The 14,488-nt window shown below is 48.4% G+C and overlaps 1 protein-coding gene across 2 annotated transcripts in view; it reads left to right on the top strand.

Annotated features, from left to right (window-relative positions):
- Positions 1-14,488, top strand: part of NELL2 (neural EGFL like 2) — a 489,529-nt gene that overhangs the window by 279,210 nt on the left and 195,831 nt on the right. For both annotated transcript variants that reach the window (XM_063927346.1, XM_063927345.1), the window contains one exon: positions 10,831-10,922. In XM_063927346.1, the coding sequence (XP_063783416.1) occupies positions 10,831-10,922 (92 nt within the window). The remainder of the gene's footprint in view (positions 1-10,830; positions 10,923-14,488) is intronic.

Genomic DNA, 14,488 nt, shown 5'->3' with positions numbered 1-14,488 from the left:
AATTCAAGTGCATAGCCTGGAACCTGATCTCTAGAGGAGGAGATGTGCCTCCAGGCAGTGAGGCCCACTGGGGGTTTCCCCTGTGGACCAGTCCAACCTTTGTATGGGGTAATTGAAAACTATGTTGAGACCCTTTTTCATGTTCATAATTCACGCCACAGGATTTGAGGTTTTCTAGTTATATAATGGAACAAATGAAATAAAGCAGCATTTCCCAAGGTGGAATAAAGGCTCCATTCAAAACACAGTACCTCATAGCATGAACTTTGAAATACAATGCTCTTGGTAGACTGCACAATTCCCGGGTGTAGTATGAGTTGCCGGTGGCCGGCATCCCGGGGACAAGCATACCGGCGCCGGGATCCGGACCGCCGGCATACCGACAGCTGAGCGAGTGCCAATGAGCCCCTTGCGGATTCGCTGCGCTAGCCACGCTGTGGGCACAGTGTCGCGTTATGCGCGCCATGCTATTTATTCTCCCTCCAGAGGGTCATGGACCCCCAAGAGGGAGAATGTGTTGGTATGCTGGTGTTCGGGATCCCCTTACTATGGGTTTTGTAATACCTTTTGTGTTCTTTAAACTCCTAATTATTTTTAAATTTATTTGCATTACAGTTATTTATTATAATCATATATATATATATATATATATATATATATATATATATATATATATATGGCCCCACAATATAGGACAATAATGGCAATATAGGACAAGTACAAGATAAATAAACACTGATATAATTATCAGGGTGGGAGAAAACCACAGGATTAGGTGCCGTCAATGGTGGTTTAAGTAAGAGAAGGATAAGCACATGAGGGTTGAGGGCCCTGTTTGTGAGAGATTACATTCTAACAGGGAGGGGCAGACAGACAGGGGTGACACAGATGGGGTAGATATAGTGAGCATGGAACAGAGTGTTGGATGTGATTAGGCTGGGTTTAGTGAAGAAGTGGATCTTTAGAACCCATTTGAAGTTTTGTGGAGAGTCTGAGGGGAAGAGGTAGGAAATTCCAGAGAAAGGGAATAGCACGTTAGAAATCTTGAAGGTAAGAGTGGGAGGAAGTAATCAGTTGGCAAGACAGGCAGCGTGTATTAGAAGAGCGAAGAGGATGGGTGAGAGTATAAAGGGAGATAAGGTCAGAGCACGGCTGTTTCTAGCCAATTTGGCTCCCAGTGTGAGATTTAAAAATGCGCCCTTTCCTCACCCATTGGCATAACAAAAATGCGCGCCCCCCCCTCCCCATAGATATAAAAAAGAAACATTTGCATGCTGACAAGGGGGCGTGACCTCGCTAAAATGTGCTTGGTCTCGCCTGAATAGACTACCTTGCTCCCCAGTTTTTGACCCTGCACCAACAGATCATGGCCACCACAGGAAAAAAAAAATTCCACTATATTAGGCCCCACACAGTAATGCCCCCTGCACCATATTATGCCACACACCGCAACGCACTTGATACATTATGCCCTACAGTAAAGCTTCTAATTACTTTTAAATTACCTGCTCATTGCCAAGGGTTTCACGCACTGGGTGTCAAGCTGGTTGCCAGGGGTTTCATGTTCTGGAATGCGTGCTGGTTGCCAGGGGTTTCATGCTCTGGGATCCATGCTGGTTGCCAGGGGTTTCATGCTTTGGGACGGGTGTCATGCCAGTTGCCAGGGCTGTGTAATGCCAGTTGCCAGTGCTGTGTAATGCCAGTTGCAACTGGCTTTACACAGCCCTGGCAACTGGCATTTCACAGCCCTGGCAACTGACATTTCACAGCCCTGGCAACTAGCATTACACAGTGTAATGTCAGTTTGCCAGGGCTGTGTAATGCTAGTTGTCAGGGCTGTGTAGTTCCCTTTGGCGCCCAGCCACCCGCCAGCCATCATCTCCTTCCTCCCACCTGCCGCCTGTCCGTTTGTGCCGCCTGTCTGTTTGTACCGCCCGCCCGTTTGTGAGTGTCCTAGCTCCCAGAGCTGGCCCTAACTATTTTGATGCCCTAGGCAATATTCTGGCTGGTGCACCTCCCCCCCCCCCCCCACTCCCCCTCCAGAGATAGTGGGTGACTGGGTAGGGTGACAGTGAGATAATGGATCACTGAGGAGGCATGGGTGACATGGAGATAATGGATGACTGGGATATAGTGGTGACAGAGAGCTATATGGTGTCAGTGGAGGGTGATAGGGAGACATTGAGTGCAGGAAGAAGGTGAAAGGGAGATAGTGTGTGACAGGGAAAGTGTGATGGGAGATAATGGGTGATAGGCAGGAGGTGACAGGAAGATAGTGGGTGACTGGGAGACATTGAGTAACAGGAAGAGGATGGCAGGAAGACATTGTGCAACAGGGAGATAGAGGGTGTCAGGGAGATAGTGGGTGACTGGAAGACATAGGGTAACAGGGAGAGGATGATAGGGAGACACTGTGCGACACGGAGACAGAGGGTGACAGGAAGAGGGGGACAGGGAGATAGTGGGTGGCAGGGAGACATTGTGCAACAGGGAGACAGAAGGTGTCAGGGAGATAGTGGGTGACAGGAAGACAGTGGGTGACAGGGAAATAGTGGCTGACATGGAGATACTGGGTGATGGAGATAGTGGGTGATACAGTGAGGGTGACAGGGAAAAAGTGGATGATAGGGCACAGCCAGACCCCCCCCCCCCCCCCCCCGCGCGCTCCCAGCGGCATATGCAGCCTCCTCTCCCCTTTATCCCCCCTCAACACAGGGGTCGTCCCAGCAGCACAGGCAGCCTCCTCCCTGTCACAGAGGATGCCTTCAGCAGACACGCACAGCCACCCTCCTCTCTCCCAGGTTACAGTGGGGGATGCTTCCAGTGGCACAGACAGCTTCCTCCCTCTCCTCTCCCTCCCGTTGTCACAGGGGATGATGCCTCCAGTCAAACAGGCAGCCGCTTCCCTCTCTTCCCCATGCTATCACAGGGGATGCCTCTAGTCGCACAGTCCACAGCCAGCCACCTATCCCTCCCTGTTCCGGCTCACCTGGCTGGGCTCAGCAGGTCCGCATCACATCCAGCGTGCGTGGAGAGAACCTCCCTCAAGTTAATGGCCGGGAAGCTCGCACCTCACAGAACAGAGCTCAAGGAGGTGGACCTACTCTGACTGCCTATAGCTAGGGCCAGCTCTGCTGCTCCCCCTTCTCCCCGTTATTACTACTCCGCTCCGGGGGTGGAGTTTTGCGCAATTACGTGTTTGCGTAGTGACCTCACGATGCAAACATGTCATTACGCGAAACTCTGCCCCCAGAGTGGAGTAGTAATGACAGGGATGGGGGGGAGCACCAAGAGAGCCACAAAGAGCTGCAGCACGCCTCGCCCTTCGCAAGAAACTGCTCTGGGTCAGAAATGTAAATTGGAGTGAGTGTGAGAAGATTGAATTGGATTCTGAAAGGGAAGGGAAGCCAGTGAAGGGCTTATAGTAGAGGGGAAGTGGATGTAGTGCGTTTGGTGAGGAAGATGAGTCAGGCTGCAGCATTGATTGATTGATTGATTGATTGATTGATTGATTGATTGATTGATGATCAGCTAAGTGTTAGACATGTTGAGTTGAAAGCACTGGGACATCCAGGAAGGAGATAGCAGAGAGACAGCTGTAGATACGAGTGAGGATAGCAGGGGAGACATCCATACGCGCACGCAGGGGGGGTTTCCGAGTACCTAGAAACCCCCCCTGGCCGCCGATCCATCAGTGCTGCTGTCCGTTTTTTTAGCATTTATTTTTAATTAGCAGCAGCAGCTCCCTCCTCCTTACACTGTCCGATTGACAGTGAGAACCTGGCTGCTGCTGTCTGCCTGTAGGGGGAGCTGCAGCGGAAGCGCATGGGACAGCTCCTCTCTCTGCCGTCTTCGGCTCCCACTGTGTGTGACTCTGCAGAAGCAAGGTGCGTGTCTCACATTCTGTATGTGTGTGGGATCATGGATGGAGGGGTAGTTTATAATAAATTGTACTGCAGCAGTTTGTGAGTAGCCATGTATGTGTATAAGGTGCGGGGGTGAGGAGGGGGGTGTTGTGTTTACTGTTAATGGGTGTGTACATGGCTATGTACATGGATACTATGTGAGTAACTAAGTATGTATGCTGTGTGCATGTATTGTGTGTGTGTGTGTGTGTGTGTGTGTGTGTGTGTGTGTGAATGCTGTGTGCATTTATTCTGTGTGTGTGTTTTTATGTATGCTGTATGCATGCCTGTGTACTGTGTGTGCATGTATACTGTGTGTGTGTGTGTGTGTGTGTGTGTGTGTGTGTGTGTGTGTGTGTGTATGCTGTGTGCATCTATTTTGTGTATGTAAGTATGCCTGTGTGCATGTATACTATGTATGTATGTATGTATGTATGCATGCTGTGAGTATGTGTGCATGCATGTGTACTGTGTGTGTATGTGTGTATGCTGTGTGCATGTATAGTGTGTGTGTGTGTGTGTACGTATGTATCCTGTGTGCATGTACACTGTGTATGTATGCTGTGTGCATGTATGCTACTGTACAGTATGTGTGTGTGTATGTACAGTATGCCTATGTACAGATGTGCGGTATGTAATATATATATATATATATATATATATATATATATATATATATATATATATGTACATAGGTCGAGTAGTGTGCTGGCTACTAAATTACACACACATGTACGGAAACCCCCCTGTGAAAATCCTGCGTTTGCCACTGACATCAGAGGAAGAAAGGAAGATTTGAGTGTCATCAACATAGAAATTTATTTTAAGTTAAAAGAGCTAATGAGTTCACCTAAAAAGGACATATAGAGAGAGGAAAGGAGAGGACCAAGGACAGAAGAACCTTGGGGTACACCTACAGTTAGTGGAAGTGGGGGGAGGTGGCATCATAGGATGATACAGAGAAGGAACGATCAGAGAGATAGGAGGACAGCCAGGAGATGGTAGTATCATGCAGATCAAGTGAGTGAAGGATTTGCAAAAAGGAGAGGGTGGCCCACAGTGTCAAAAGCAGCAAATAGGTCAAGAAGAATAAGCAGATAGTAGTGGCCCTTAGATTTGGCTGACTGGAGATCATTTCAGACTTTTGTGAGGGCAGTTTGAGTGGAGTGGAGAAAATGGAAACCAGACTGGAATGGGTCAAGCAGTGAGTGGAAGGAAAGAAAGGCAGGAAGGCGGTTGTAGACAATACGCTCAAGGAGTTTGGAGGCAAAAGGGAGGAGAGAGTTGGGTCGGTAGTTGGAGAGGATGTTTGGGTTAAGAATAGGGGAGACAAGAGCATGCTTGAAGGCAGAGGGGGAAGTGCCTGATGAGAAGGAGGGATTGAGAAGGTGGGCAAGATGGGAACAGACAGAAGGAGAGAGGTAGTGGAGGAGGTGGGAAGGGATAGGGTCAAGGGGTGTGGTATAACAGATAGACAGAGTCTAGTTATAAAGTCAATAGATAGACACCACATGTTAGACAGTACAAAATGTCGACAGGGTCAAAAGGTAGACATGAAAATGGTCGACATAAGAGGTAGACAACATTTTTTTTTTAAATTTTGGTGTTTGTGTGGATAGTTTTGTCATCTGGGACCAACAATTGTAGAAAGGCATGCCAGGGCTCGCCACAAGGTTTATAACCAACTCTATGCCGACATGGATAGAGAAGGTATAAAAAGTCCAAATACATGTAAAATTGGAAAAGAAACCCTGTGTCTACTTTTTTATGTCGACCATTTTCATGTCATCCTTTTGACCATGTCTACCTTTTGACCCTGATGACATTTTGTACTGTCTACCCTTTTCATGTCGACCTTTTGACCCTGTCGATATAATGTCTGTCTAACATATGGTGTCTATCTATTGACTGTCTAACTAGACACAGTCTATCATCCGGATACAGGGTCAAGTGTGGTGGTGGTTGTGGGGTGGAGGAAAGGGCCATGACTTCCTAACCAGATAAATGGGATAAAGATGCCAGGGTTGGTGAGCGGGAAGGGGATGGGTGGTAAGGGATTGGAGGTGGCTGGTTGCTGATGGTCTGGTGGGATGTGATGTCCTGACATATGGAGTCAATCTTGGATGTGAAATAATTGGCAAAGTCAAGAGCAGACAGTGAGGAGGGGAGAGAAGGTGGGGGTGGTCAGAGGAGGGAGTTGACAGTGGTAAAGAGGCGTTGGGGGTTAGAAGACTGAGAGTAGATGACAATTTTGAAGTATGATTGTTTAGAGAGGGAAAGGGTAGTACTGAAGGACGGAGCATATGTTTAAAATGGAGGAAGTCTGCCTTAGAGCGTGATTTCCTACACTGTCGCTCGGCAGTACATGAGCATTTTTAAATATGGTGCATTTGGTGTGCCAGGGTTGAGGTGTTATTCTGTGAGTGTGAATAGTGGTTGATGGAGCAACAAAGTCAAGAGCAGAAGTAAGGGATGCATTGTATAGAGAAGTGGCTTGTTCAGGGCGTGAGAGAGAGAATAGGAGAGAGAAGTGAGTCAAACAGGGAGGAGAGGGATGAAGTGTCAATGGCCTCAATGTTAGCAATTTGGAGGAAATACCAGAGGGACGGTAAATGACAGCAACTCGAAGATTAGCCTGTTGGTAGAGGTGTATAGCATGGACCTCAAATGTAGAGAATGTAAGAGACGGTTCTAGAGGTATAAGTTGGTATGTGTAGCTAGAGGGTAAAAGGACCACAACACCACCACCATGGTGACTCCCGGGTCAGGTGGTGTGTTGAGAATGTGTGGCCTCCAGCAGAGAGAGCAGCAGGAGAAGTAGTGTCAGAGGGACTAATTTCTGGTTTCAGTAATGGCTAGGAGATGCAGAGATTTGGAAATGTAAAAGATCATGAGTGGGGACCAGTTTGTTACAAACAGATCTGGCATTCCAGAGGGCACATGATAGGATGTAGGAGTTTGTGGGAAAGATATAAATGAACTTATCAGGTTTGCCATAGCATTAAGATAAGATTCATTTGGAAGGAAGGGATATAAATGGTGTAGTGATGGTGCTATATCCTGGGCTAGAAAGGGAGACATACCAGAGTGGGACGTGGAGGGAGTGCAGTATGATACTGGTGGAGGAGAGGTGAGGTGACAGGAAGAGGAGGGAGAGAACAGGGTGGGATAGAGTGCTTGTGATGGGGCAGAAGTGAATGACAGTGGGGGAACAGGAGAGGAGGGAAAGGGGAGCAGAGGGGAGGATGGGAGACAGAGGGAAGGATAGAGGTGGTACTAGGGGGCAAAATAAAGGATTAGGTAGATAAGGAGTATTGGGGGTTGTTGTCAGCCTGGAAATAGTGTGGATGGGGTAAATAGTGGTAGTAAAAATAAAAACAAAGAGTGGTGACTGAATGAGAAAGCAGTAGAATCATAGAAATGCAGGTGATAGTAATGTAATTCAGACAGGATTTGCAAGTATATAAACTGTGGTTAATGTACACAGGTTAAGAGTAAGGCAAATGTTTAGCTGATGAAAGATGGAAATTAGAGTGTTTGTTGTGCAAACAGCAACCTGGTGTATCTTCATTACCTATGCCTCTCAGACCAAAGTTTGTTTCCCAGGTATTTATAATGTCAAAGAAAGCATGGTAGTACAGATGGATGTTTTTTACAGAAATTGATTGTATAGTGTTTACAGTCAGGCATGTTTAGGGGATGGTAGAAATGAACATTCATTTGTAGTTGTGAAGCAGTCCAAGTGTTGATGGAATTGGAAGATATTTTTCCTAATTTGATGTTTTCTTACAGTTTTTGTCCAGTTTATGTCAAGGATAAGTCACAGGCATCCCACTAATGGACCCTATACACTGGCCGATTACAATGAAAGAAATGAACGATCTTGTTCATTAATGAACGGAATATCGTTCATATCTTGCAGTGTGCATGCACCAACGATGAACGATGCATGGCCCCACGCTTGTTCATCATTGGTGCCGGCTCGTTTATGCCTGCTAGCCAATATGGACAATATCGTCCATATTAGCATGCAGGGCAATGGGGCCGGGTGACAGGGGGAGTGAAGAAACTTCACTCTCCTGTCACACACACCCCCTTTCCGCCGCTGGGTCGTCCGTCGGCCATATCGGCCATTGGGTACCTTGGCCGGCAATCGGCCAGTGTGTAGGGCCCTTAAGAATCTTCACCCATAGAGTTCTCCACACCAATTAAATCAGTTATGCTGTCATTAGTTAGATTTAGTTGCTGATGCTGAGTTGGACATTTAAGCATCCAAAACACCCCAACAAACCTCTAAATAGATGCATATCTAAATAGCATATGTATGACCATATGGTGAGTTGGAGGTATCTCAAAATGCACGCAGCTCTGCACCTGTAGCATATGCATCAGGCCTACTCACACACAACCATGTCATAAGTAAAAGAAGAAAAGTTCTTTTAAAACCTTCTGGTATTAGGTTTCATCTGAATAAAATTAACCTGTATTATCCTACTTCCCAACTGTTCTTAAATGGAGAGAGGGACATCTATGTGCGCCGAAGGCTACGCTGTTGGCCATAAATCATAAGCATTAAAATTGTATTTCTGTTTTACTTACAATGTGAAGAAATAATGAAAAGAAAAACATATGAATATATATATATATATATATATATATATATACACATACAGGTTGAGTCTCCCTTATCCAAAATGCTTGGGACCAGAGGTATTTTGGATATGGGATTTTTCCGTATTTTGGAATAATTGCATACCATAATGAGATATCATGGTGATGGGACCTAAATCTAAGCACAGAATGCATTTATGTTACATATACACCTTATACACACAGCCTGAAGGTAATTTTAGCCAATATTTTTTATAACTTTGTGCATTAAACAAAGTGTGTCTACATTCACACAATTCATTTATGTTTCATATACACCTTATACACACAGCCTGAAGGTCATTTAATACAATATTTTTAATAACTTTGTGTATTAAACAAAGTTTGTGTACATTGAGCCATCAAAAAACAAGGGTTTCACTATCTCACTCTCCCTCAAAAAAGTCCGTATTTCGGAATATTCCGCATTTCGGAATATTTGGATATGGGATACTCAACCTGTGTGTGTGTGTGTGTATATATATATATATATATATATATATATATATATATATATATATAGTCAGAAAAAAGACTGCGGCACTCAGGGTCTTGTATTAGTATAAAGATGTATTAAAAATACATAGCAGAGAACATCAACGTTTCGGGGTATCTAACCCCGTTGTCAAGACATCTTGACAACGGGGTTAGATACCCCGAAACGTTGATGTTCTCTGCTATGTATTTTTAATACATCTTTATACTAATACAAGACCCTGAGTGCCGCAGTCTTTTTTCTGACTATCCACAAATATTGCTGAGGGCACCGGGGCGCTATATTCAGAGGAGGAGTGCCGGGCCATACATGATCTATATATATATATATATAAAGCAAACAGGCATATGCCCATGATCTCAGCATGAGTATAATGTCTAAATACTATTTTATTTTTAGTTTATCAATGGAAGGATAAATTATTGCCTTTGAATTATTTGGAATTCAAATCTTTTTATTGTTGTTGTTTTTTAATCTACTGTATAGTGTAAAAGCTAAAATTTGTCCTTCTGTCTTTCTATATAAATCCGCAGTTTACAAGCGAAGAGCGTGACATTTCATGGGGTGGGGGGGGGGAGACAGCAGCACAGAGTATATCAGGAGACAGCATATCTCCGGAATTACTGGAGCAATGTACTAAAACATTGTTACACATATGCCTTACAATCTGGAAACAAACACTGTGGGGGGAAGACACCCCTACCACCCCTAGGGGTGAGGCAGCAGCAGTGAGTATTTCTCAGACAGCATAACTCTGGAATGCCTGCAGCAATTTACAACAAACTTGGTACACATATGACTTTCACTGTGGAAACAAACACTGTGGGGGTCATACACCCCTAGGGATGGGATAGCAGCACAGAGTATGTCAGCAGACAGCATAACTGTGGAAGGCCGGGAGCAATTTATACCAAACTTGGTACACATCTGACTTACAATCTGGGAACAAACTCTGTGGGGGTTAGACACCCCTAGCACCCCTAAGGGTGGGACAGCAGCACAGAGTATTTCAGCAGGCAGCATAACTCTGGCATGCCTTGAGCAATTTACAGCAAACTTGCTACACATATGACTTACACTCTGGGAACAAACACTGTGGGGGTAACACACCACTAGCACCCTAGGGGTGGGCCAGCAGCACAGACTATATCAGGGCATGCATGATATGACAATGATGGCAGGCCTGCATGTGACAGGGCCAGTGATATAATGTGATGAGGGGAATGCAGGTAGCACAAACCCACACACTGAGAGTCATATAGTGGAAGTAGCACGGTCCCCCAGCAGCACAGAGTATATCAGGAGATACATAGTGTGCTGCGCTATATAAGAAACTGTAAAAAAATAGATAATTTTACAGGGGCACTGACATGATGTGAGGAGGGGAATGGAGGCAGCAGGAAGACACAGACTAAGAGTTGTATAGTGGGAAGAGCAGGGTCCCTTGGGGGAACAAAAAGGGGTCCGGCCACTACACAAAGTACGTCAGTGAAGCAAGATATGCCTATATACTAGATCTCCAACCAACGTAACTTAACGAACAACTATCATTGTAATTTACCATCCTCATCCTGTAGCGAAGCACGGGTATTCAGTTATCTACAATGTTATTTATACTGTGTGTTTAATATTTACTGTACATCTATTATTGTAAACAGACATTCTTAAAATCCCGGGCAACGCCGGATGCTCCAGCTAGTAATAATATAAAATTGTTGTGGGCAAAGTGAATAACTCTAAGTAGTGCACTAACTGCATATATTTTTCTTTTTCTATTAGCTGTATGTGTTTATCAAGGACAGCTCTATTTTGTAGAAGAGAATCAAGCAGTCTATTCTAGTTCTGGAGTCTGTGCACTGTTCCAATGCAAGGTACTGTGGATGTATTAATTTTGTTTTGTTTAACAAAGCTGCCATAGCAGATGTGTATTCATATTTTGCATTCTCTGTGCAGCATGGAAATGTTATTTAACATTTTCTGCTTCTGCAAATTTCTTTTTTTAGACAAGAAAAGAAACCAAAATCTGTAAGTGGGGCACAAAGATGTGTATAGTTGCCAGAGCCGTAACTAGACATTTTAGAGCTGTGTGCAGGAAACAGCACTGCCCCCCCCCCCCCCCATACCTAAAACAGGGTCAGTGCGCGCCAGTGGCACACTGAAAAAATATATAGGGCGTGGCTTCATGGGGAAGGGGCGTGGCCACAGAGCTCCCTTTTACACATTAAGGCAGGCAGAGCTCGCTTTAACACATTACAGCAGGTAGAGCTCCCTTTTACACAGTACGGCAGGTTAGAGTCCCCCTTTTTACTCATTTCGTCAGTCAGAGTCACAGTTTTACACAATACGGCAGCAGAGTCCCCTTTTTACACATTATGGCAGCAGAGTTTCCCTTTTTACACATTACAGCAGGCAGAGTCAACCTTTTTAACAAATTAGGCAGGCAGACCCTTTTTACACATTAGGCAGGCAGAGTCAACCTTTTTTACACATTGCAGCAGCAGAGTGGCACACTGGGGGAGAGCTAGGGAGAAAGCAGGTGAGAGGAACGCGGGGGAGGGCTAGGAAGAAAGCAGGTGAGAGGAACGCGGGGGGAGGGCTAGTGAGGTGAGTAGGTGAGAGGAACGCGGGAGGAGGGCTAGGGAGAGAGCAGGTAAGAGGAATGCGGGGGGAGGGCTAGGGAGAGTGCAGGTGACAGTAACATGGGGGGACGGCTAGGGAGAGAGCAGGTGAGAGAAACATGGGGGGAGTGCTAGGGAGAGAGCAGGTGAGAGGAACGCATGTGGAGAGCTAGGGAGAGAGCAGGTGAGAGGAACGTGGGGGGAGGGCTAGGGAGAGAGCAGGTGAGAGGAACGCATGTGGAGAGCTAGGGAGAGAGCAGGTGAGAGGAACGCGGGGGGAGAGCTAGCGAGAGAGCAGATGAGAGGAACACATGGGGAGAGCTAGGGAGAGAGCAGGTGAGAGGAACATGGGGGGAGAGCTAGCGAGAGAGCAGGTGAGAGGAATGCGGGGGGAGGGCTAGGGAGAGTGCAGGTGACAGTAACATGGGCGGAGGGCTAGGGAGAGAGCAGATGAGAGTAACATATGGGGAGGGCTAGAGAGAGAGCAGGAAAGAGTAACATGGGGGGAGAGAGCAGGTGAGAGGAACGCAGGGGGAGAGCTAGGGAGAGAGCAGGTGAGAGGAACGCAATGGGATAGGTAGGGAGAGAGCAGGTGAGAGGAACGCGGGGGGAGGGCTAGGGAGAGTGCAGGTGACAGTAACATGGGCGGAGGGCTAGGGAGAGAGCAGATGAGAGTAACATATGGGGAGGGCTAGAGAGAGAGCAGGAAAGAGTAACATGGGGGGAGAGAGCAGGTGAGAGGAACGCAGGGGGAGAGCTAGGGAGAGAGCAGGTGAGAGGAACGCAATGGGATAGGTAGGGAGAGAGCAGGTGAGAGGAAAGCAGGGGGAGGGCTAGGGAGAGTGCAGGTGAGAGTAACATGGGGGGTGGGCTAGGGAGAGTGCAGGTGAGAGGAACTCGGGGGGAGGGCTAGAGAGAGAGCAGGTGAGAGGAACACAGCGGGAGAGCTAGGGAGAGAGCAGGTGAGAGGAACGCAGGGGGAGAGCTAGGGAGAGAGCAGGTGAGAGGAACGCGAGGAGGGCTAGGGAGAGAGCAGGTGAGAGGAACGCGAGGAGGGCTAGGGAGAGAGCAGGTGAGAGGAGCGTGGGGGGAGGGCTAGGGAGAGAGCAGGTGAGAGGAATACGGGGGGAGGGCTAGGGAGAGAGCAGGTGACAGTAACATGGGCGGAGGGCTAGGGAGAGAGCAGATGAGAGTAACATATGGGGAAGGCTAGAGAGAGAGCAGGAACGAGTAACATGGGGGGAGAGAGCAGGTGAGAGGAACGCAGGGGGAGAGCTAGGGAAAGGGCAGGTGAGAGGAATGCGGTGAGAGAGCAGGTGAGAGGAACGCAATGGGATAGCTAGGGAGAGAGCAGGTGAGAGGAAAGCAGGGGGAGGGCTAGGGAGAGTGCAGGTGAGAGTAACATGGGGGGTGGGCTAGGGAGAGTGCAGGTGAGAGGAACTCGGGGGGAGGGCTAGAGAGAGAGCAGGTGAGAGGAACACAGCGGGAGAGCTAGGGAGAGAGCAGGTGAGAGGAACGCAGGGGGAGAGCTAGGGAGAGAGCAGGTGAGAGGAACGCGAGGAGGGCTAGGGAGAGAGCAGGTGAGAGGAACGCAAGGAGGGCTAGGGAGAGAGCAGGTGAGAGGAACTCGGGGGGAGGGCTAGAGAGAGAGCAGGTGAGAGGAACACAGCGGGAGAGAGCAGGTGAGAGGAATGCAGGGGGAGAGCTAGGGAGTGAGCAGGTGAGAGGAACGCGAGGAGGGCTAGGGAGAGAGCAGGTGAGAGGAACGCAAGGAGGGCTAGGGAGAGAGCAGGTGAGAGGAACTCGGGGGGAGGGCTAGAGAGAGAGCAGGTGAGAGGAACACAGCGGGAGAGCTAGGGAGAGAGCAGGTGAGAGGAACGCAGGGGGAGAGCTAGGGAGAGAGCAGGTGAGAGGAACGCGAGGAGGGCTAGGGAGAGAGCAGGTGAGAGGAACGCGAGGAGGGCTAGGGAGAGAGCAGGTGAGAGGAACTCGGGGGGAGGGCTAGAGAGAGAGCAGGTGAGAGGAACACAGCGGGAGAGAGCAGGTGAGAGGAACGCAGGGGGAGAGCTAGGGAGTGAGCAGGTGAGAGGAACGCGAGGAGGGCTAGGGAGAGAGCAGGTGAGAGGAACGCAAGGAGGGCTAGGGAGAGAGCAGGTGAGAGGAACTCGGGGGGAGGGCTAGAGAGAGAGCAGGTGAGAGGAACACAGCGGGAGAGCTAGGGAGAGAGCAGGTGAGAGGAACGCAGGGGGAGAGCTAGGGAGAGAGCAGGTGAGAGGAACGCGAGGAGGGCTAGGGAGAGAGCAGGTGAGAGGAACGCGAGGAGGGCTAGGGAGAGAGCAGGTGAGAGGAACGCGAGGAGGGCTAGGGAGAGAGCAGGTGAGAGGAGCGTGGGGGGAGGGCTAGGGAGAGAGCAGGTGAGAGGAATACGGGGGGAGGGCTAGGGAGAGTGCAGGTGACAGTAACATGGGTGAAGGACTAGAGAGAGAGCAGGTGAGAGTAACATGGGGGAGGGCTAGGGAGAGAGCAGGTGAGAGGAACGCAGGGGGAGAGCTAGAGAGAGAGCAGGTGAGAGGAACGCGAGGAGGGCTAGGGAGAGAGAGCAGGTGAGAGGAACGCGAGGAGGGCTAGGGAGAGAGCAGGTGAGAGGAACGCGAGGAGGGCTAGGGAGAGAGCAGGTGAGAGGAGCGTGGGGGCAGGGCTAGGGAGAGAGCAGGTGAGAGGAATACGGGGGGAGGGCTAGGGAGAGTGCAGGTGACAGTAACATGGGTGAAGGACTAGAGAGAGAGCAGGTGAGAGTAACATGGGGGAGGGCTAGGGAG

This window comes from Pseudophryne corroboree, chromosome 6, assembly GCF_028390025.1.
Source record: "Pseudophryne corroboree isolate aPseCor3 chromosome 6, aPseCor3.hap2, whole genome shotgun sequence".
NCBI lineage: Eukaryota > Metazoa > Chordata > Amphibia > Anura > Myobatrachidae > Pseudophryne > Pseudophryne corroboree.
Note: the sequence above shows the minus strand (reverse complement) of the source record. Positions and strands in the feature narration are given on the sequence as shown.